This window comes from Actinia tenebrosa, unplaced genomic scaffold (genome assembly GCF_029948245.1).
Source record: "Actinia tenebrosa isolate PJP-AT-01 unplaced genomic scaffold, QUT_ActTen_1.0 PGA_scaffold16__25_contigs__length_10494907, whole genome shotgun sequence".
Taxonomy (NCBI): domain Eukaryota; kingdom Metazoa; phylum Cnidaria; class Anthozoa; order Actiniaria; family Actiniidae; genus Actinia; species Actinia tenebrosa.
This window is the reverse complement of record NW_028292576.1, coordinates 3344756-3369899: the sequence shown is the minus strand read 5'-3', so window position 1 is coordinate 3369899 and position 25144 is coordinate 3344756. Positions and strand designations below refer to the sequence as shown.

The window sequence follows — 25144 nt, the reverse complement described above, 5'->3', positions numbered from 1 at the left end:
ACATAATGGTTGGTGGTCATCGCCGCACGTTTGCCGGGTATCCAACCCCCTCTCATTTCCGATTGCCACAAAGCAATTCTTTTCTCATGCTCAAACTCTATGGTTATAAAATTCTTAACCACATGCTTTCAGTTCGACCCGTTGAGCTGCGCCATTTCTGTACTTGCGGTAGGGATTAGCGATGATGATGATGACGAGTTTCAAATCATTTTTATTAAAGTTAGTGGATTCTTACTTTTTGTGGATTTTTTTATCTACTGGACTTCAAGTTTTATACCCTGAAGCATCCTCTGGATGATCAAATTCAGAGCAAGACTAACTCACAGATTAAATTAGAATTTTGTTCGGATGCGGCGGGAGGAAAACCAGAGAACCTGAAAAAACCTCCGAATCGATCGACGGAGAGGGAGTGACCAACAAACTCTACTCACATGTGCGACGCCACCCTTGATAGGGCTGTGCATGCCACTGTGCGCACATGGGATGGAGATACAGCAGCACTTTTTTGGCCAAAAAATGTGGCGGTAAATTTGTGGCCCACCCCTGGGAACATATCAAAACATTTGTAGCTCTCCCCAAATTTGAGTGCAAAAAATCGTAGCCCGCCGCTGTTATTCTGCTGAGTCGATGAGAGCACAGAACTTTTGGAAGATATTGTTTAACAAATATCCATTAATGCTATTTTGGCATCATTCTGAAAGCCAACCTATAGTTCCTGGGTAAGTACATGTGTGTTAGTTAGAGGCCCACGGCTTATTAAGATCGTTTGATTTTCGACCATCGATAACGATAACATGTCTCAATGCAACACGACCGAGTCGATTTGCTGCAGTTTAAGATTTATAAATCGTAGTTTGGCTATGAGAGGTCTGTTTACGCTATTCCAAGAACATTTCCGATAGCAACTGACATAACATCCATCTTGGCACCCATGGTGATCAATGTTAAAAACAATTAATGAACAATCAAATTTTTCTTTACCGCCATTTGCATTGCCACGCGGCCACCCCAGACAAAAATCGCGACGTACACTTTGCAATAGACTGCCGTCAATCAAACACGTTGACGTCATTTACACGCGTGTGTGATTCAAAAGGCGCCAAAACTTGTCGATTGTTTACAAGTATTATGAGCCACAATCACCGGGCCTATCTGGGCCGATCCAAACGCGTGTAAATGACGTCAACGTGTTTGATTGTCTAAAAAGCAGTGAAAACAAGACAGTACTTCAAACTTGTCCAAACTCTTGGAGCTGGTGTAGGCTGATATAGCATAAGTGGAGTGTTGAAAAGGTGCCGAACCATTTTTAATGCATGACAATATTTTAACAACCGAAGGCTCAAAAATAATGCCTCCCCCCCCCCCCCCCCGAGCGCATTTCAAAAAAATTGTAGATGACCCTCCCCCCCAAAATAGTTGCCCTCCCCCTCCCCCCCAGTTAAAAAATGACCGGTCCCTTTGTTCAATAACACCAATAAATGCAGTTTATTTTGACAAACAAAAAAACAATGAATCAAAGGAAAAACTACTTATCTTCAACTTTGATATTGACATTTTTTTGTTGCTTGGTACGTATTTTAGTTTCAGCTAGATTTTTCACATACGTGTTCACCTTCGAAAAGGAAGAATATTGAAGTGCTTTTGTTCACAGCATGTGTCTTTTTTAGCATAGTTAATATTAACTATGATTAAAGTGGTTAATTTTCAATTAATAAAATGACGTCATTTCTTTATTTGCAATTTATTATGCAATAACAAACGAGTATTGCTTGAGAGGACAATTATAAAGCACCTTTCTAACGTCCAAAAATATCATAGTTGCTATTTGAAAAGTACCAACTTCGTTCGCTGCGGTTCTTCGTCTTGAACAGCCAACATAAGCTCGACTTCATGGCCCTGGAGACTTTATTTTATTCGTCATACACTCGACTGATATCAGCAACTTGGTCGTCGTACTTCTTTGCTGCCTTCACTGCCTTCGTCGCATGGCTGGTGTACAAGATAGTCGAAGAAAAGCTTTCTCCTCTGGCAAGGATCCCGACACCCGAAGGACGTTTGCCTCTGATCGGTCATTTGTTCGTAGTCCTTAAGAAAGGAGGTCTACAACATGCACTCTCAGATTGGAGAGACAAGTATGGACCGATGATTGCATTTAACCCTGGTTTTGGTATTGGAATTGGTAAGTTTGCCCCTTTTCTGTACGTTTTTGGTGTTTGAAAATAATATTATGCAGCAATTTCATAATCCTTGTAGAAAAAAAGGTAGAAGATTACTTCGAAATGTGTAATCATCGATGTCCGAAGCGTATCAAATGAATTTATGTATTGATCCCCTAATTCAAAACAATAATTTATTTATGACGGTAATAAAAAGCTCAGCTTTTGTTATATATTTTTTTATGTCTGGGTATGTTTAGTGGTGTCTGATATGTAATTTTTAATTTTTGTTACAACTTTTAAGTAATATATACAGTATGAGTGGCCGTGTTGTATCAGATATACAACCACGAGGCGTAGCCGAGTGATTGTATATCTGATACAGCACGGACACGAATACCGTATATGACTTATCAAACGTCTAGGTTAGTTCCTTTGTGTTTCACTAAAATTTTCAAAATTAAAGTGAATTTGGCCAAGAAAATCCAACTTAAAGTTTATGCAAATGAACACAGTTTTGTATCAGATTTACAACACTCTTCACGGTCGTGATTTCTGTTGTGTTTTCCTCATGCATTATTCATGTTCGCAGGGTAAATGCAAAATAACCATTTTCAACGCTTAAAACCAACTGATTTATAATCTGTACAATCTAATAGACAAGGAAAAAGTATTTTGACAGTCATTGAATGAAACAAACAATAAATAAAGCGTTTTTTCCGTTTTGCATATCATTAAATATACTGAATAAATTAGATATTTGTATAAATGTATACTACAACATATACATATATATTCACACATACATAAATATTTCAACAGATATTTTCTCGCATATATCAGATATAACCATGAAATTTACCACAGCTAACCCATAAGTGATTTCATTAGGTGATTGCAGAATTGCAGTTTATGATCCAAACCTCATCAAGCAAGTCATGATAACAGAGTCCTATAAGTACGATAGACCCGAATTTGTTAAGAAGATGATCCCTAATGTAGGGAATGGCCTGTTTGGGTCAAGTGGAAAATTACATGCAAAGCAAAGGAAACTTATCAATCCTGCTTTTAGTTACACCACCTTGAAGTGCTTTGTCCCAACTTTTGTTGAAAACTCAGCTAAATTGGTTAAGGTAATAAATGCTGTATTTGTATGTTATTCACAGTGATTGTATTATCCCTACTTCATTCCACTGTCTTCTGGTTTACTTTTACTCTGCTCTGCTTTACCCTACCCTACCCCAGCCTCTTCCAATCTGCTCTACACCTCACCAATCCAATCTACTCCACTCTCTACACAACACAACGCTTTGACACTGCACTACACTACATAACGACCCAACACGCCTCTTCACAACACACCACTTCACAACACACCTTGCAGTCTACACCACACCACCACAGACCAAACCACAAAACACCACACCACACCACACTACACCACACCACACCACACCACACCACACCACACCACACCACACCACACCACACCACACTAAACTTCATTTCACTACACAACTCTACACCATACCACACCACACCACACTACACTACACTTCACTACACTACACCACACTACACTACAACACACTACACTACACTACACTTCACTTCACTACACTACACTACACTACACTACACTACACTACACTACACTACACTACACTACACTTCACTTCACTTCACTACACTTCACTACACAACTCTACAGCATACCACACCACCCTACCCAACCCTACCCCACCCCACCACACCCCACCCCATCCCACCACAAACTATGAGTGAATGCACCGCTGGCAAATGGATATATGTAAAACCTTATGTTAAACTACATGATAGCCATTAAGTTGTATTAAATACTTTGCATTTTTTCTAAAGCTTTGGTCAAAGAAAATTCAAACTTCCCCAGTTCTTGAAGTTTCTGAAGATATTTGTCATCTTACATTGGATATCATCGGAAAGACCTCATTTAGTTATGATTTTAACTCGACTCTCGGAACAGAAAACGAGGTGACCACTGCATTCAACTCGTTAATGAGCGGTGGCGAGTTTGGCTACCTTGTTCGAAAGAATGTCATCCCATTCTATGAGTATTTCCCCCTTCCTGATAATCTGGCAATCAAGAGATCCTCCCAAATTGTAGATGGCACTGTTTTCAAAGTAAGTTTTTCGTTATTCAGTTTATATTCATGATTTTAAATCTGGAATTTTCTTTTTGGGTCGGTGTCCACTGGAACGAAGCTTGGGATTGGACAAAATAACAAAAACATAGAAAGCATGGATTATGGTGAACAATGTGTATTGTTCTACATGTGAGCTGCGTTCTTTGTTTAATCTCACCATTCATTGTTTGTTCATCCACTCCCAGGCTTCGTTAGTGCCGGTTCTGGATTACCCCACTTTTCTTAAGTAGTATAGGGAATGGGGGTTCCAGCGCAATCTCAACACGGGCAAGACCCGTGTCAAAAATCCACCTACGGAAACAACCCACTCCAAGTGTGGTTGGGGGCAACAGCGCAAATATGTTAGTCTATATATGGAGTGCGAAGAATGTAAAGAGTTTGCTTATGATTTCTGTGTAAAGTGCTTGAAACCCAAGTTTGTTACCCCACCACCAAATAAGTATATTTGTTGTGGTAAGAAAATGCAAATAGAAGACGACACGTCAGCACAGTGTTACGAGTGTGGTAAGAATATTCGTAATGCCGTACCAAATGCTACCAAAGAGCAATATTACGCCAATGGAGGTCGTAAGAAGACCCCATACAAGAGAATAAAATACTTTAGGGACTGGATGAGTCATATCCAAGGTTGTCGACCAGTATATTTAGACAACGAAGTAAAGAAGAAAATCATAGACCACTTGGAAGAGCCAACCCCACAAAGTCTACGGAAGACATTGAAAAAATTAAAACTAGGGAAATATTACAAAGCTATTCCCTATCTTTTGTCTGAAATTACCGGTAAGTCTATTCCCGAGGTTTCTGATATGAGCAGAGCCGAGTGGATGTTTTGTCGGCTGGATAAGGATATTCCTTATTATCCTGACGTAATTTACGAAATATTTCATGAAATCGACCCCAACCACCCCCTCTTAGGATGGATTCCAAGAAGATAGTGAATCTTATGACATAAGATGAGAAATTACGCGTAATAATTCGCCAAATAAGGTCATGCAAATAATTTATATTACGCGTAATAATTCGCTAAATAATTTATATTACACGTAATAATTTACTAAATAAGGTCATGCCGTGTATTATGGTATAAATCTTATGGCATAAGATTACGCGTAATTTCCAGACTGTCGTTCGATATGTAAACGAAATCCCGTCACGCTCTTTTCAAAGCAGATGTTTACTGAGCAAGCTTTCTTTGAAGCTCTTCTTTTGCCTCCTGGTAGATCTTTTTGCGAGATTCCTCGGAAAGATCTTTTACGACTGTTTTTTTATTCCTTATGTCCGTCTTTAATTTCTCGTACTTTTTCTCTTCGGCTAAGATAAGCGAGAATTCTACGTCGTCTATCTTTCTGTCACGCAAAGCCTTTGAGACAAGGTCAGTGATCGTATTTACTTTAGCCCTTGACAGAGCTATTGTCGTGTCGTGTTTTGATATTTTGCTTGACAACTGTTTCATAATGCCTGTCGTAACAGCGGAAACAATGCCGCAGACGGCTCCAACGCTGGCCAAAGGAACGCCAACGACTATTCCAGGCCCGGTAAGTGAGGTGGCAACGCCGGTGCCTGTTAACGCCACGGACATGGAGCCGGAAGTTATCGCAATCTTATGTAGCGTACTCCGGGCTCTAACGTACTTTTTTCGGACTTTTTCGTAGTGTTTTGTCTGCCCTTCCAAGTAAGCCAAGATTAAGTTCGCTTTATTCAGACGAAAGTTTTCGGCGTTTAGTTCGTTAGGTGTAGTATAGGGAACATCTGGATACAACTTAGGTGCTGATGGTATAACATCCATTATATATACTAATGTACGACGCTTTTGGAAATAACGTAGAGGAGCAGCCACATCACGATAATCGAGATTACTGGAATTGGAGAGCATTTAGGAAGATGTTTCCGCATGCAGACCCTAGTAAGTTCGAAAGAAGGCCCGATGGCATTTACTATAACGGCTCTAGGGCGTACAGTAATGAGGACTTGAAACCTACGCTAGTTAATCAGATAGACGACCAACTGAAGAATTCTGGTTATGTTGAACATGAGCCTAAGTCAACATATATTGAACATAAGCCCGTGCAAGGTTGGTCAAAGGAATTATTGCTTGGTACCAGTACTTATCCGATACCCGCAGTTTCATTTGATGAACATCCAAGCTTGGATTTGACATTGAACATGCGGATCTCTAACAACCATTCCTTCCCGTTAAAGGTGCGAGATATCTTCAAAAACGCGCCCATTAATCATACCACCGCTAAGGAATCTCATGAATGGTTAAGCGGTCCTAACATGCGTTATTGGCCGCAGCAACTAAACTTTGCAGTTTGGTGTGCCACTAGCGGCTGCGGTGTAAGTGCAAACTTGATGAAGAATTCAATATTCATGTTTCACTTCCACTTCACGGTTAGAAGAATACTGCATGAAATGGGTGTTATTGCGCTGCCGGGAGATGCCACGTTTTATCCAAGAGATAATAAATACAGCGTGCCGGCTTATGACAGACTTTGTAAGGAGTTCGGTGTTGTAGGGAAGGATTTTAGATGCACTGCCGGCGCTAACAATGGTCTGGGGCATATTTGGGCTTATTGGGGGATTGGTGGACACGAGCTAAGTGATAAGGAAGTTCATGCATTACGGCTACGGTGGAACACTGGGTATCACGAAGAAACTCACGACAGTAGCACCTTCTTTGAACCAAACGCTAAGACCACTAAGGAAGTTAGAGACGGACCTTTGTTCAAAGACGAGGGCGGTAAGTATGCAGGGGCTAATCCACTGATTATCAAAATTACCAACGACGAGCAAACAAAGCAATATCTTAATTTCATACCCCCAGAAGGTAAAGGACTAACCAAAGCCGGCCTTGCCCGTTTAAACCGCAGCATAGAAGCTTACGTGTATTCTATCCTTGGAGCTCAGGTAAACACCCGATCCAGCATAATCGGGAATACTGGCGCCGCAGAAGAAACGCGAGCCGAAGCCTTGATCTTATTTGAAAGTTCAATCTTGGAGGGCGACATTAGCAAGGGCGTACAGCGTTACCAACTAGCCATACAAAATTCTAAGGCCCGACTGGACTATGCCGTAGCCCCGGGTTGTTGGTTAATGCCCAGTAATTTATCTATAAATACTGGCTCTGTAGTAGGATACAACAACAAACTTCAACGAGCTACTAAGGATATGAAGTTTGGGGTGAATGACGTGAACTCTGACACTCTTAGGAACATTCCTCACTTCGTGGAGAAGCCAAAAAAGGAACACGCAGAAAAACCCGAACCAAAGAAGAAGCCCCAAAAGAAGGTCCTGCCTACGATACCCGAGGAATATGACCATAACTTACTAAAGGCCGGCGTAGCAGCTGCAAGCGTTGGTCTAAGCTATTATATATGGCGATGAACAACCCCTACGTAACTGGAGTAGATTGTGTTTATACGACTTACACAGGCGAGAAAAAATACACCCAGGCATCTTGGGTTGATGTCACGGGCATGTCCGTGAATTTGAATTACTCAGGAAAGAAATTGATATTATGCAGCATTTCTTTGGGGGCCGTTAGCAGTGCGAATGTAGGATTTCGTTTCTGTGACGACAATGGAGTATTACAGCCCATGCGCGCGAAGACAAACAACAGGGAGCCTACGCATTTCTCAGTAGAGCCGCCAACGAATAGCTCTGAGAATCTTTCCGTTTGGACTTTCCACATGGTTGCTGATTGCCACGGGAAGGTAAAGCTGCAGATAAGAGTAGATGACACCGGGAGTGTTTGCATAAATAGCATAGAAAATCAAAGGAATACTGTCTATAACCACATGACCATCAGCACTTTGACGGTAATGAGCCTCTAGAAGGGAACTTGTTCCCTGTAATATATGAATCCATACGTGAGGGAAACGCGTTATACCCACCGCTTAGATGAAGAGGGATATGACAACGGCGCTTGGCATGACGTTGGACTGTGGGTTGAGGTTGGGGGCACTGCATTGGTCATTTGCACTATTAGCATTAATGCAAATACGCATGCGAATGTGGGGTTTAGGCTTATCGATGAGAATAATAAGCCCCTGCTTCCTTATCGAACTTCAACGAACACCAGGAAAGTTACCCATTTTTCGATGGAGCCCTACACTGGATCCACTGAAGACCTAACGCCAGTGACTTTTCATATGCTAGCCAATTGTAAATATGCTAAGTTGCAAGTCACTTCTGATGACGGCAAGTTTGGGATAAATCGCATAGGTCGCAGGCCCGCTAATGCAGCCTGGAGTCATAAGCCCATTTCTACCATGAGTGTGTTGCCGTTGGTTCCAAATTACCAGGGCGGTGCTAATACTGTCTTTCATTATCCTCAAAGCAGGGCACCGCCCGATGAGAAGGATAAGATCAAGCCTTCATCTTCTTCAGGAGGACCACCCCAATAGCGACGACCAAGATCCAGATGTTATTCCCTACAAACTTTAACAGTTCTCCGCCAGCCCTAAGTGCCAGACCAAGAACACTACCAAGCAGCCCAGGAAGACCGGCTGCCATCTTTTTCCCCAAGTCCGTCAGCCCATTGCCTAATTTCTTTACGCCCGCGCCTGTAGCCTTAAGAGCGGATAGGATAACTCCTACTACGCTTGAAATAGCGATCGCGAATGCCAGCGGAAGACCATACTTTAAAAGGGCTCTTTTTACTTTTTCCTTGGTGGTAAGCCCCAACTCTTTTTCCAGGTTTTCCTTTTGCGCCTGTAATTCCGCGACTCTTTCCTGAAGGGCTTCTAATTCCCTTTGTGCTGCCTCCCTTTCCTCTTCGGGACGAGTTTGGTCATTAATTATTTCCTGCTGCCGCTCTATTTGCCCCTCCAGGTCTTCGATGACCTGATCTCTTTGCTGGATTTGCTCTTCTTTAATGTTGATTTCAGCAACTAACTGCCGCCGCTCCACCAAAGAACCCTCTATGGTGGTACGTAAGTCCTTGGCTTCTTCCTTGCTCATATCCAGGTCTTGCAGGGCGAGCTCGAAGGCCCTTTGGGCTTGGTTCCTATCGCGAAGAGAAATGTCTCTTTGTTCTCTAAGTTCTAATATGCGTTGATTCTTGTCGTCAAGTTCTCTCTTTTGAGCATCAAGGAGTAGTCGGTTTTGTCTCATGTAATCTGCTTCCCTTTCCTCCAACGTTTCTTGCAGCCCCTCAGCGCGTTTTTCTAACGCAACCTTTTCATTCAGGGTTTGCAACCTTTCTAACATGCTCCTAGTAGCCTGCTGAAAGCCTTTTAATCTTGAGACGTCGCCCCTAACGTCACCATTTTCGTCAAAGAGGGGCTGCGGTTTTGTCCAGCGGTCTTTGTCAGGAAATCTCAAGTCTTGGACGCTTATGAGGACTTTGTTTCCGCGTTCTGTGAGCCTTACGTCGTCGGCCTCGAAGTGGGAATAGCGCTGCGTTAGCTCTTGCGTTGCCCACTCTACAGTTTCCCGCGCGGCTGCCTCAGGCTGCTCTATGTTTTGAAGCTCCAAGTACTCAGGGACGGGGCTGCCGTGGTTTTTTGATTGCCACATGCGATTTAAGGCTGCCTTGAAGCTTCTCCACCTATCGCCATACCTGCTTATCAAGGCCATGTCGTAAACGTGAGGCGTGGTATTCGCGCCTTTAGTCCATGCGTCGTATTCTTCGTCGTTAATATCGACTTGACCGTCTTCAGTGGTGGGATCGAAATCCGTTCCTTCTACTTCCATTATATATGATAAGCTCAAAGTTAAACCCCAATGTATTACCTAAGCAGGTTGGCGGACTGAAAGCAGAACGCACCTTTCATCGGGTTACCTTTACCCCCAGCACCGCAAGGTCAGGAGAAACGCTGTATGTGGGTGTGCCCCGTCTAACAGACAACTTGGTGTTGGTTCCTGGCACCCTGGCGCTAAGGTTTGACCTAGCAATACAACCAAGCACCAAGGACAAGCGCTATACCGTCAATAACGTGGGTAGGAACCTCGTTTCTAAGATGAGAATCAAGTTCGCAGGGGAATCCCTCTTGGATTTGAATAGGTACGACCTGTACACCACGTACAAAGATTTATGGTTGACGGCCTTTGACCGTGCACAAAAGATAGAGCAGGGAATCGGAAGCGTTATCCTTCGTAAGCTTCGCAGCGACACTAACCCGGCGCCTACTGACTCCGGCGATGCGACCGCAGTAGCAGACGCAACAAGGGTAAAGACCGCCTATGGTAGCAAGTACGTTATCCCTTTGGATTTCGAAGTGATTACGAGTCATGGCGTGTACTACCCCAGACAGTTATCCGAGTTACAGTTTGAAGTAACCTTGGCGGACACTACGAACGTCATAGGAGGAATGGACAGCGCAATTAGCGGAGCCGTGGATCCCTATTCTATCACCAACTTAGAGCTGCAGTATGAGACCGTGTACAGCGAAGAGCTGGCCCGTAGCGCCGGTATGGAATATAGTGCCGGAAAGGCATTCCTTTACGACCACGTAGTGATGTATAAGACATTTAGCTTCCTGGATAAGACGGATGAGGTTATTAACCAAAGTATTAACCTCCCCCGAAGAAGTCTTACGGGGTTGATGCTGGTGTTTGCCAAACCCTACGAAGCCGGTAAGCGCGACTCCGAAGCCTTTCACAACCCCAACATTACTAACGTCGGCGTGAATATTAACGGCGTTCCAAACAAGGTCTACTCCCAGGGAATAAAGCCCGCAGACGTGTACAGGGAGGCAATGCGCAAGTTTGGCGACCAAATTAGCCCTGAGGAATTCTTTAAGGACAAATATGCGCTGTGGATTGACATGCGCACCATTAACGACGAAGACCTACATGGTCAAGGCCTCCGTCTAGTAAATACGCAGGATGGCATAACATTGGAGATCAAACGCACCAAGAACACCGATGCTGGCGACGGCGACAAAATAAACTGCTACGTTTTCGTCGTGTCTGACGCCCAGTTGAGCGTAGAAATGAATCAAATAAAGAGCATTGCATATTGAAAAAAGATAAAAATATCGTTGGTATATAATGCTTCGCGTATTTGAAAACAACAACAACAAACTGCAATGCATAGTGCAAGGCGATAAACTGTACTTCAAAGCAAAGGAAGTGGCCTTGGCGTTGGATTACGTTAACTCTAGGGACGCAGCTAGAGCACACGTCTCAGAGGAAAACAAGGTAACTTTGAGGTCTATAAAGGGTGTCAGTCTGACCGACACCCTTAACGCACAACCCAATACTGTGTATTTGACGGAGGAAGGTCTTTATGAATTGATATTCGGATCCGAAAAGGTCGAAGCAAAAAAGTTCAGGAAATGGGTCTTGGGTGACGTTCTCCCTACGCTAAGAAAGACAGGTAAATACGAAATCGAAAGGCGCTTTGACGGTCCTAACAAGTTGGTATTCAAGATAGAAAATGAGTTTGACTTGCATAAGAAAGTCATAGACTACATACGTCGATTCCACCCTATCCTACTGCTCGCACCAGGTCTTGGAGAACTACAGGACTCAGTCTCTAAAAGGATAGTATGTTGGCAGAAAGGGTATCAGGCGGGGCAACCCGACATCTTAATCCTCAATGCACATAAAAAGTATAATGGGTTATGCTTGGAGTTGAAGACACCTAAGGGTAACGGCGTATTATCCTCAAAACAAGAGGCGTTACTCACACGATACGAGGCAAATGGTTACCTAACCATGGTGTGCAACGATTACGACCTTATATGTAGGGAGATCGACCATTACGCGGAAGGCATTCGTGTACCTTGTCCTTGGTGTGTTAAGGCTTTTAAGACGCAGGAGGCGTTAAGGACTCACCAAAGAATATTTCATAGATATAATGATAGTTGAACAGACACACTGGCGTAATCTGACCGTTGGTCAAACTTACAAAATAAAAAATTATGTCATGTTTGAAGATATCAACCGATTGAGGTTAATCTTGATGCATGACAATGAAGAGTGCACTTTATGGGCACCTGACTGCGTGCGGTATGTCCTTCAAGGTGAGGAATACACACACGTAAGAAGTTATGGTAAAGTGAATGGTCGATGGAAGTTTGACATCGAACGCCGCACCGACGCTAATCCATTATGTGATTAGTCATCCTCATGGGCGGTTAAGTATTGGTCTGCTATGTCGGACCTCATTTTTTCTGTCATGTAATTAGTATGGTAAATTAAGGCTCCTCCTGCGAACGCTGCGATGTAAGGTAACATCATATATTATTCATTTTTCCATGCTTTTCTTACAGCAAGGTAATGGTCTAAGGGCTTGGGTCCGTCGTACAGGCAACACCAAATATGTTGACCGCTAAGTATACAGCCACATCGGTTGCAAATGCCGTCCCAGTGTTCCCTGTCTTCCCATCTCACGCCCTCGACGTCGTCAAAGCATACGAAGGTCTGGTCTATTTCCTTCTTACGTCGCGTGAGCGCCCGGGAGGTTTCGTGGGGACAACAACGTTCGGCTAAGTCTCCGTGGGTTTCACAGACGACATCTTCGAGGTGGTAACGACGACAGCGGTATTTATGCCAGTTCTCCTCGAAGTGAGGTTCATCGCAACGGAGACAACGGTCTTTGAGGCAGACTCTGTTCTCGCGGTGATATCGTAGGGCCTGTACAGTGGACAGTTCCTTACCGCAGTCACCGCAAAGGGTACTTACGGTCTTCTGACAGACTTTCTTGGAAAGATGGTATTGCAGTCGCTGCTTGCTACTAAAAGCTCTATCACATTGCACGCACTTCATTATATATACCTTATTTTTTATTGTTATTTTGTTAAATGCTGCAAAGAGGTCTCAAGTAAGGATCTATCTTTTATTGTTATTTTGTTAAGCCCCCATTAAAAGATGAGGTATCATTCTTTCTCATTGTTGAAACCAGCAAAAAGATAATCATGTTAACCATTCTTCGATCGTGATGATTTAACAAAATAACAATAAAAGATAGACCCTTACTTGAGACCTCTTTGCAGCATTTAACAAAATAACGATAAAAAAAAAGAAAGACCTATGCTAATTCCTCTTGCTGGGGCTTAGTAAGATCTTCTTTGCGACCTCTTACTCTTCTCGAACGTCGTCTAAAGTCCTTTGTGCTTTAGTATCCGCGGGACACCAATGTCCAACGAAGTCTTCTTCAGAGAATACCTTATTACAGTGACAGCAGCTGTGTTTCTTACGAGGCGTCGGAGGGGTAACGATGATGCAGTCAGCAGGTAGTTCGCACGTAATGCAGTCCATATATCTATGGGGGATATCGAATGAAGTCCTTAATGGACTCCTTAGCCCAGCCCGCCATTGTCAAAAGCGCGCCAAACCGTTCTGCACGCTTCAGACCACACATTTCATCGTACAATTCCTGTATGCGCTCTTTTAACCGGTCTATCTCTTCCCTTTGCATTTCTATGGTGTCTCTTTTATCCTTTGCGTCGGCGGTAATCCTTCTTACTGCTTCCACTGGGTCCATCTATATATGAACCCAGATCACATGCCTTGTAACGCTCTGATAGTAGGACCCACCGGCTGCGGAAAGACCCAGTTCATCGTGGAGCAGCTATTAGGATCCTTTAGATACCGCTTTGACTACATAGTGCTGCTTTGTCCCACCTACGTGAATAACCGCACCTGGGAAGGCATAGGAGTGAAAGATGACGACTTCTTCGTAGATATCTTAGATCCTAACGAGTTATCCAGCCATTTGAAGTTCTGGCACAAGCAATTCCCTAAAGATACACAGACGCTCCTCATATTGGATGACATTGCCTGTGGGGACGACGTAAAAAGGCGCACCTCCGAATTAGTGAAGCTCGCCTTTAGCGGCAGACATGACAACATTAGCGTTTGGTTGCTTTCCCAGCAGCTTACCAGCGTCTCTAAGCCCTTTAGGGAAAACATAGGCTCTCTCGTAGTATTTTATACTCCGAGCAAGTCTGACCTGGAAACCATTTTAAGCGACTACGGCGGTGCGATAAGCAAGGAACAGCTGCACGAATACATGCGGCATTTAAAAACGCACCAACATTCCAAGATGATCTTCTCTTTGAGGTTTCCGTATGACGTTAACATATATGGACATTGAGCAGCTCATAGATGAAGTCCCCACACAGTTAGATGAAAGTAACCTCAAGGAACAACTTAACATTCTTGTGTCTTCTGGGAAGTGTAAAGAAATGATAGGTAAGGAACTTACCCATGAGCAGGTTAATAAGCTGTCAGAAGAGGAGGTTAAGAAGTTCCATAAGAGGTACGAGGCTGCCCTTGCAAGTAAGACCACGGACGCCGTAGCAGACTCCGCTATCCGACTTGCCACTAAATTGCTTGGACTTGCGCTGCCCATAGACGACGTGGAGCAACTGCGGAAGGACATAAGCGAGGACTATGTTATCGCCCAAGAACTTAAGATAACCTGTGGGTGGTTGTCTTTGAAGTGCGGTAAGTTAATGGCAGTCGCCTCTGCGGCACTTCACGTAGCTCAGCACGTCGACTTGAAGGAGGTACTAGGTTCCTTTGGAACATCTTGGAAGGACTTCAAGAAGGACAGAGAAGTCGAAAAGGTCTTCCAGGCAGCACTTGCTGAGGTACCTGATCAAGTCACCTCAAGTACTTAGTCAAGTCGTTGTCAGGTCACCTCAAGTACTTAGTCAAGTCGTTGTCAAGTCACCTCAAGTACTTAGTCAAGTCGTTGTCAAGTCATTGCCAAGTCATTGTCAAGTCGTCATCAAGTTACTTGTCAAGTCCTTCAAGTCCCTTAATATAAGATGAGTGACACCGAAGAACAACCACCCGTAGAAGATACCAAGATTACCAAGGCTAAATCTCCGGGCAGAGTCGCTGCCGGAAAGAAGCTCGCGGAGATGAACAGGAAGAACAAAGCCAAAAAAGAAGAAAAGGTGGAGGAAGAGGAATCCTTTATTAATCCGGGATACGTCATTGGCGCGTTAGGAGTCGCTATAGCAGCAGGCAGCCTTTACTTACAATGGCGGGCAACGAAAAAGGTAGAACCACCAACGTATCACGCACCTGTGGAGGTTAGAAAAAGTAAGATCCCTGAAATGGAGTAGATTTATCACCCGCGGCGACCTAGATTTTCCTTCTCGCTTTGTAATATAATGTCGACCGCGTTGTTGAAAACTGTTGAAGAGGCAGCTATCATTACTTCCATCGTTGCGGGTATTGGTTGGGTAGGTAAGAAAGTGCTCAAAGAAGACTTTACTGAAGACCCAAGCAAGAGCTTCGCTAACTTTGCTAAGATGACCGCTGCCGTAGGCGGGGCTATCATGGTAAAGGATTACCTACGGAAGGAAAAGTACCTACCTAATGTATAATGGTTAGCTTAGTCGCAGGTGGAGTCATTGCAGCTTTAGCATTTACAGGGGCTAATTATGGTGGTCAATATTTGGATAGATTAGTTAGAGGCGACAAAAGCGGTGCCGCCGAAAGAAAGAGACACGACTTAGCGCTGGAGAAATATCAAAGGGACGTTGCAGCTTGGAATGAAAAAAGACAAGCTTACAGGGATTGGTTGGATAAGAACTACCAAGACAAAATGCAGGCAGACAAGAACTTCGAAAACACAGACTACGCCTTCAAACTTTATGCGCAAGCACACCCCGACTTTAGAATGAAAAAGCCTCAGTTCAAGAATTACTACCAGCCTTCTAAGAAACAAAAAGACAATGAATTGGTCTTTGTAGGAGTCGCAGGGCTGGCCGGAGGCGTGGCCTTGGCGTATCTAATATAATGATCGTCTTTTTGGAAAGCGACAAGAATAACTTTACCACTTATTTGAATCCTCCCATCAAAGCCTGTAAGGTTCGGTTGGTTAGTTGCTCTTTGTATAATTCTTGGTATAATTTAATTAATGGCTTTGTCATCGGAACTTCCGGCACCAAACCAAAAATACCAGATTCCCATTACACCCCAATAACACTGGCTAAGGAGCTAGCAAAGCATGGATATACTCTTACCACAGGATTACCCCATGAAATGACATTTAAGAAAAATAATGGGAGCGCCAATCTAAAGGACAGTTCATTGGTAGAACTCCTGGGCCTTACTAGTACCACGATAAATAGCGGCAGTACATATGATGTGAAATGGAAAGTCGCATCCTCTTACGAAGTCTATTGCGACTTGGTTCATAGTTACAACAATGGAGAAAAGTCTTCTCTTATGTCCAAGTTTCTGCCCCAAGGTAATCCATTTGACCCAGTAGAATACACTCCCATTTCTTTGAGCTATGACTTATCTAATTTGGTGGAAAGCATAAACATCACCATTAAAGTGGACGGAAAGACGGTGGATTTTAACGGACGTAAGATCAATCTTGTTTTGGAATTCATATAATGGGCCGCGTAGAGGACAAACTTAAAAGGATTTACTATGGGCCGGAAGGCTATTGGAGAGGAGCGTCAGCTATCAAGAAACTCGCGACCGCGGCCAGGGTATCAGACGAAACGGCTAAGAACTGGTTGAAAAAACAAACCCTCTGGCAGGTTTATCTTCCCGTGCCGAAGTACATTCCCAGGCCCAGCTTTACCGTAAATACCCCTAATGAAGTTCATCAGGCAGATTTGCTTTTCTTGCCACACGATAAGGTGAGAAAGAAGACCTATAGGTACGCTTTGACCGTAGTTGATATCGCAAGCAGATACAAGGACGCCGAACCCATAACCAGCAAGGATTCTGGAGAAGTCGCAGAAGCCCTAGGTAGGATTTATAAGCGCGTCTTGAAATGGCCTAAGCTGCTGCAAGTGGATGCGGGGACGGAGTTCATGGGCGTGGTTATTAAGACCCTGAAAGACCACAGCACTAAAATTAGGAGAGCCGAGGCAGAGTACCACAGGGGTCAGAGCATCGTCGAAAGATTCAACAAGACCTTGGCCGAGCGCCTCTTTGGGTACCAGTATTGGAAAGAGCTGGAAGATCCCTCCAAACGCAATAGGGAATGGACTCAGAGGCTCCCCCAGGTCGTCGCAGCTTCGAACAACGAGGCGGCCAGGGCTACGGGAATGAAACCCAGGGATGCCATAAAAAAGAAACACGTGGAACACAAGTCCTTCATCAGAAGTTCGAGGGCGGTCTTCCCCCATGAAAAGAAATTAGGTAATGTCACGGTTCGATATCTCTATGAGTCGGGTGAATTAGAAGGAGGATCCAAAAGAGCTACGGATCCTAATTGGTCTTTGGAAACTTACCAGATCCGAAGCGTAATAGCTAAGAAGGGTCAGCCCATCTTGTATTATCTTCACGATGGCCCCACACGTGGGTTCGTCATGGAAGAACTGCTTATCGTGTGATGTCCGAATGCTATCGTATGCACTCCGTCATCACACATCCACCTCTTACCGTCAAATGCAGACAGTGACACCTTCTCCTGCGTGACGTTATGTATCTGATGACCATAGCTGCGCAGGCTGTTCATCTTATGCCGCTGTTCCTTGCGTGTTCGTAATACGTTGAGGTAGGACTCGTGCGTAATGTCCTTCTTAACCACGTACTTTTTTACGCCTTTAGCTTTCTTTTCTACGCCGTCTAACTTTAGCACGCTGTACATCTTTGGTTTCAGACCCACGTACTCTACTATGGGTTTTCCTAACATTTCGTCTTTCATCTTCCCAATTACCTTCTTATTCTTCGCAGAGTAAAGGAAGTGCTCCTTCGGGTAACCGCTGGTGTCGTACTCGTCTATGTCGGGGAGGCAGTCTTTGTAAACGTCTTCCGTTTGCACTTCTAGAATTAGGGAGTCGGTGTCTGTGTACAGGAGGCGACAGCGGTCTCCGTACTTTGGCTTAAGCTTATCGTAGTAGAACTCGTACATAAGCAGCTTCGATAGATCCAGCACCGTAAAGCCTGTGTAAACGGGCTTGTTTAGTAAGAGGTTTGCCCTTTTCATGTGAATCACGTAGAAGTTCAGCATTTCTACGTATCTAACGAAGCCTGGCTGTGACACGTATGCTTCTGCTTCCTCTTTGGTGCTGACTATTTTTACGCTTACGCGCTTGCGGATGTTCTCCATTGTCTTTCCGAACACGCTGTTGTTCATCAGTTTGAAGAGGTTTTTCTCGAAGTCATTTTTCGCTGCGGTACGCTTTTGCGTGTTAAAGTCAATGTAGGGGCGCATCCAGGGTTCCTGCGTGAATTTTAGGACTCTGTGGATCTTCTCTACGCGCATTCCGTGTCGCACGTAGAACTGCAGGTTGCGGTAATGTACCACATACTTCTTCTTATCCATCAGGTTCATAGTTAGTTTCCTGTACGGTTTGTAACCAGGGCACATTTGCTTTTGCAGCGGACTTAGCTGCTTAAATGGTATCTCTATCGCTTCTGGTGCTAAGGGGAACTCATTGTGTTCGTCGTGCAGGCGCTCTGGGTACTCCAGATCCACTTCTAAGACGTAACCCTTGTCTTCCTCCTTTCCTACCTGCATGTAGAAGTCTATCGGCTTCACTGGATCCCATTCGAAGTCTCTCACAGGTAGGTACTGTGACATTGCCCAACCATAAAGGTTATTCGCATCCAGGTAGTAAATGTATGTGGTTGGTTTCTCTGGGTCGTGCTCTACTAAGGGGTTGTTTGCGCGGGCGTAACGTCGGCTGGGTCCGCATACGCCGCCACGAATACCGTCTTCCATAAACCGATACATGTCGTACTCCGTTAGGAGATCCAACTGCGCATTTGTCTTCTTTAACAAAGCACTCCAGCTGAGCCCAGGAGCCGTGTAGAAATTAGCGGGATCCAATCCGTAATATTCCATAGCCATCTTTCTGAAGCTTTGGAAAACATCTGCAAGCAGCACTACGTCAGACCTTAGGTAGATGTCGTGGTAGTCACCCATGTTCTCACAGGAGTACTTTTCCCACACGTCTAACGCATGCTGGTACTCCTCATCCTTTATACCAGACTCGTTTAGGGTGCTGTAGAAGCGATCTTTGGGTGGTAGGGGTTCTTTGAATCGATCCCAGGAGTCCATGTATTCGTATGGGTAGACTCCTTTCCTTTCCGCGCCGTATTGACTGGAAATGGGAAAGTTGGTGTTATACTTTACGAGGTTTGCTAAGGAGTCCGCCATAAACTGCTGCGAATCTAAGAACTTTAGCTTACCCACAGTTACGGACATGTAGCGCTCTTTGTTGTTGGGTATGCATTTGACGTCGGAGCCGTCTGTTCCTTGTAGTAGCAAATGGGAGTCGTAACCGCGGAGGTTGTGAAAGAACACCGGAATCTCCATGTCTGGATTTACTTTGAAGTTTATATTGCATTTCCAATGAGCCGCTCCTCTGTATTTACCCGTGATGTGGCAGTGATCCCTAACCTTATCCACATAGAAATCCTCAACAAATGCTTTGTGACAGTGAATGCAGTGCGTGGAGGGCTTTCCCGGCTTCTCACCTTTCTTAGCATACTTCCCGCATTTAAAATGAGCTTCTCCTAGATACTTTCCATCTTCATCCCACGCTTTCTTGGCTCGTCTTCCAAACTGAAGAAGCGTATGTTGGCAAATGTGGCATTTTTTTGCCTTGTTAAAAGCCTCCTGGTTCTCTTTGGTAAATTCCATCTTCTTTGGACGTCTTAATTGTTCTCTAATCTCCCCCTCCTCTTCTCGCAATGCTTCTAGAAACTCATTAGCTGCGTTCTTACCTCGGTAAATCACAGGAGGGTTTGCTTTACCGTCTGATCTGACTACTATGTAACCAAAGGAGCAGATCTCGTGTAATCCTACCTTATTCGTGGCGCCACGTTTCTGCTCTTCCTTAGTTATCAACGCTTCGAAGTCTGCATATATCACGTAAGGCACTTGCATCTGCTTTTGATGGTCTGCGTATGAAAGCTCTTTGTTGGTGGGCATCTGGATCCGTTGCGCCACTTCTTCGACTCCGCGGCAGATCTCATCGTGTTTCTTTAGGGTATTTAAGGATGTAAATGACAGCAAGCAGCAGTCGCAGAAGTACTTTTTACCTTCGTGCTTAGTATGTCTGTAGAATAGTCTGCTAATGTGTTTAACCCATGAGTAGTGTCCGCCGTGGTAGAATAAATGTACGCGCTCTCCTTTACTTTTTGACAGAACTAACGGTACTATCGTCTGCTCTCTGACTCCGTAAACGTTAATTGCTAGATCGTTTATTTCCTCAAATATGGGGATGTCTATCAACTGCATGGGAAATTCCACACCATCCCACTCTAAATCATCTGTGGGATACTTACTTGTCCTACAGGGATCCTTCTCTGCTGGATACAGTGCAGACCTGATTGCCCACATAAAGCATCGATTGTCTTCATTCTTCACGTTTACAATAGCCTTCTTCCTTTCTACCCACGTTGGTAGCGGTACGTAACTCCCCCCTCGTATGGGTACGTACCTGGCTATACTTATCTCTATTCCTTCAACCTCCTCTACTGTCCAACCCGATCCTTCTTTCGTGTAGTTAGACAGCGACTCCATTATTGCTTCTAAGGCTTCACTGAGTGACCTATCCAGATTCGTGGATTCTAATATCACTAACGACTTTGATCGCAACATTGCTGTCGTCATTACCTCGTCTTTTGACAAACTTACTTCTACCATTATGCTCGCTTTCAGGGCTCCTAATTCTTCTATACCTTTTCGGAGAGTCCTTTTAACCTTCCTTTCTGACTGACGCCAAAACTGTCTAACGTCAATCTCACCGTTACCGGGTATTGACACCGTGCTGAAGTTGCTTTGGGATTCCATCTATATAATAGGAAATATTTTATACCTAATACCAAGCACTTTTTAAGTCGTCGTAGTCGTACTCACAGTCCTGACAATGCCAAAACAATTTAACCTTAGTCTCAAACTTCTTACCACATCCACAATCATAACTGCTCATACACTTCGTCTTCATTTTCAAATGCTTTTTCAAATCCGCTTCTTTCTTAAAAGTTCTCTTACATTCTTCGCACTCCATATATAGACTAACATATTTGCGCTGTTGCCCCCAACCACACTTGGAGTGGGTTGTTTCCGTAGGTGGATTTTTGACGCGGGTCTTGCCCGTGTTGAGATTGCGCTGGAACCCCCATTCCCTATACTACTTCTTACGTCTTGGTCACGGGTCACTTTCTTCGTTGTTATGACACTCGAAAGCAATACATTCATTATAAATGCAATCTAATAATGGGAAAACATTTGGCGCAAAGAAAAATAGATCAACTTTTGTTTTCTTTTATTTTCTTCCGTTGATCTCAATAGACCCGAGTTCCAAATTACTGCTGTGTTTCTTGATTACAGACTCATTTGCTCAGGAATTTGCTCAGGCCTCGATTTTGTGAAGAATATTCACGTGTTCCAGTCAAGGTCCGTCAAGTTTCAAAGTGTTCGTATTGTTGAAGTTGTGCGTTCTTTACTTTACCGTTGGTATTTGCGAGTAATTAGACACCGATTCGAGGCTTAGCCTGAGCAAATGAGTCTAATCAAGAAACACAGCGGTAACTTGGAACTCGAAAAGGGTCTATTTCCCTTCTTATTGACCATCGTACGCGTTTTTCTCATGTGTTAGGTCATCCAAGAACGACGCATGCTCAGAAGGCAAGGAGAGGCAGCTGACCACAAGGACCTTCTCAATTTGCTTTTAGACATGTATGACGAAGAAACCGGCAAAGGCTTTGATGATGAAGAACTACGTGCTCAGGTTTTCACGTTCATGCTTGCTGGCCATGAAACAACCAGCACCTCGTTGTCATGGACTTTGTATGAATTGGCCAAACGTCCAGAAATACAGGAAAAAATAAGGAAAGAAATCAAGGTAACTTTTGCAATTTCAAGGGTGAGCGGAATTTCCCTACTAGAAGAGCCTATATATTTTCCTTTTGTTTTGGTGGAGTGAGAAAAATAGACTCTGCCGATGTAGGACGTTATACTTGTCGCGCATGCGTGGCGTAACTTAGCAACGATATCATGATTTTGACAGCCGCTCTCGTCAAAAGACGTGCTGCGCCACTGTGTGTTACATTTGCTCATGCGCACTTCATGTTCCCGTTTAAAAACCGGTTTTAAAACTGGTTTCGGCGGTGTATTAAAGTAAACGCTCTACATCGGCAGATACTCCCTCCTCGTCTAAAAGAAGGGAGAGAAAGACGAGAGACTCTGCTAGCAGGGAAGAGCGGAATTTAACTTTTTTTGGCAACTATTTTCGTACGATAGACCTCTTTACCTTGGGCGTGATGTTTTCCCATTTCAGACCACATGTCATTCCCTAGAGTATCATTTCTTTGTTTAACTGTTGTAAATCAGAAGACAGAGTAATAGACCTCTTTACCTTGGGCGTAATGTTTTCCCATTTCAGACCACATGTCATTCCCTAGAGTATCATTTCTTTGTTTAACAGTTGCAAATCAGAAGACAGAGTAATACACCATTTTACCTTGGGCGTAATATTTTCCCATTTCAGACCACTTGTTATTCTTTTGAGAATACAATTCTTTGTTTGAGTTGTATCCATATTCATGTGTCTTATCGTGCGCAACCATTTAACCAATACTGGAATAATACTCTAGGGAATGACACATGGTCTGAAATGGGAAAAAACTCACTTTCAATGGAAAGAGGCCAGTTTATTTGGCCAATTTTACTACTACAGGCAAAGACACCCTACTAACGTTGACTTGTTCATATTTTTATTATATGTTTTAGGAAGTGTTACCCGATGGCGAGGAGTTGACATGGAATACACTGGAAAAGATGCAGTACCTGAACAGTGTTGCTAAAGAATCCTTACGTTTACGATCACCAGCATCGCTGATTGGTCGCGAAGCCAACACTACTATTCAACTTGGTGGATATACCGTGCCTAAAGGAACAGTGTTGATGGTACCGGTAGAAGCTATGCATATGTCACCAAAAAACTGGGACAATCCTACTGAATTCAACCCTGACAGGTTTATGAGAAATGGTTAGTAATGCAATGCGAGGCGGTGCGGTGCGATGCGATGCGATGCGATGCGATGCGATGCGATGCGATGCGATGCGATGCGATGCGATGCGATGCGATGCGATGCGATGCGATGCGACATAAGTGTAGTGTGGTGCGATGTGATGTGATGTGACATAAGTGTAGTGTGATGCGATGTGATGTGATGTGACATAAGTGTAGTGTGATGCGATGTGATGTGATGTGATGTGACATAAGTGTAGTGTGGTGCGATGTGATGTGACATAAGTGTAGTGTGATGCGATGTGATGTGATGTGATGTGATGTGACATAAGTTTAGTATGATGCGATGTGATGTGACATAAGTGTAGTGTGATGCGATGTGATGTGATGCGACATAAGTGTAGTGTGATGCGATGCGATGTGATGCGACATAAGTGTAGTGTGATGCGATGTGATGTGACATAAGTGTAGTGTGATGCGATGTGATGTGACATAAGTGTAGTGTGATGCGATGTGATGTGATGTGATGTTATGTGACATAAGTGTAGTGTGATGCGATGTGATGTGATGTGACATAAGTGTAGTGTGGTGCGATGTGATGTGATGTGACATAAGTGTAGTGTGATGCGATGTGATGTGGCTATAGTGTGGTGTGGTGCGATGTAATGTAATGTGATGTGATGCGATGTGACCGGGTGTGGTGCGATGATTTGTATTGTCTGGTGTGGTGTGGTTCAATGTAAATTCAGTATGGTCATATATGATGTATTGTGTTATGGTATGATATATAGAGCAGTCTTCGTATCTTCGTGAAAAGCTCAGCGCTGTATGCGTGCCTTGCCCTGACCATGATATGTTTTAGAATCTTAATTGGCTGATTTTTTCCCTAACGCAACATGATTGGTCTTGCATTGCCGTGACCTTGGCGTGACCGTGTCCGCGCCGTGTTCGTGCCGTGTTCCGGGTATTTGATTGGATGGAGAATAAATTCTCGTGCAATGTGCTTGGTCTGGCGTCACGACCGTGTACGTACCACGAGCGTTTCACAGTCATACGAAAACTACTCTATTATCAGGTACTAATGGTTGTATTGACTGCTACATGCGTTATCATGTCTTTCTTTCAGATGACTCCATAAAGCCGTACTCATTTCTCCCATTTTCCGTCGGACCTCGTATTTGTATCGGTAACAAATTCGCCTTGGCAGAGATGAAGGTCATTCTCTTGTCTCTTCTCCAGACATTCAAATTTACCGCCATCCCTGGCTTCGAAGTCAAACCTTCAATGAAACTGACCACAAAACCAGACCCGGCCGTGAAAGTCAAAGTTAGCCTATTGCAAGAAAGAGAACTGTGATGCGTCAAGCATCCCTTTGATCGGCCAATGCTTGTCAACGCTTTTGACAAAATTGAGCCGAATATGTTGCAAGCTATGACGTATCAGATCGTCATCGTCTTTCTGGTTGTCGTTAATGAGAGAGCCCTGTAGTTGTTGAGAAATGTAAGCTGTTTTTTATAACTTTTGTAATGAAGTTATTAAACAAATATTTTACTGAGGCGTACACCGTGTTCTAGTCTATTGCCTGTAATGTGAAGGCTTGATGCATGTATTCAGGCTAGGGAAGTGAAGGAATGATCTTATTAACCTGGCTGCGTCCATGCCTTCAAACAAGACAAAATGAACTAAGAGAAGAAGTCTCTGGTATTCATGCTTGTAAAAACCATCATAGGCACTGTTTGATGTTTTTTTTATAATCACATTTGCCATTGTTTGTTTTTCTGAACACGCATACTGCGCGCGCTCTACACTGTTTACTCGCGTTTTTTTGACAACAACAACAAAAAAAAAAACACAAGAAAACAGCACATGAGCAATCAGGTTAGAGCGCGCGCAGTATGCGCGTGCAGAAAAACAAACGACCAAATGAATGATTCTGAAAATA

At 43.8% G+C, this 25144-nt stretch overlaps 1 protein-coding gene across 1 annotated transcript; it reads left to right on the top strand.

Annotated features, from left to right (window-relative positions):
* The first annotated feature begins 1739 nt into the window (after window positions 1–1739).
* On the top strand, window positions 1740–24763 carry LOC116301021 (taurochenodeoxycholic 6 alpha-hydroxylase). Its single transcript, XM_089031098.1, has 6 exons — window positions 1740–2179; window positions 3048–3289; window positions 4035–4316; window positions 21829–22074; window positions 22962–23220; window positions 24329–24763. The coding sequence occupies exons 1-6, from the start codon at window positions 1891–1893 to the stop codon at window positions 24556–24558; spliced, it is 1548 nt and encodes a 515-aa protein (XP_088887224.1). The 5' UTR covers window positions 1740–1890; the 3' UTR covers window positions 24559–24763.
* Window positions 24764–25144: the final 381 nt, after the last annotated feature.

Excerpts from the sequence above, each read along its gene's own strand:
- LOC116301021 (XM_089031098.1), top strand. The coding sequence starts at position 1,891 with ATGGCCCTGGAGACTTTATTTTATTCGTCATACACTCGACTGATATCA. Across the intron at positions 2,180-3,047 it reads TGGTTTTGGTATTGGAATTG|GTGATTGCAGAATTGCAGTT; the intron begins GTAAGTTTGCCC and ends TGATTTCATTAG. Across the intron at positions 22,075-22,961 it reads AAATAAGGAAAGAAATCAAG|GAAGTGTTACCCGATGGCGA; the intron begins GTAACTTTTGCA and ends TATATGTTTTAG.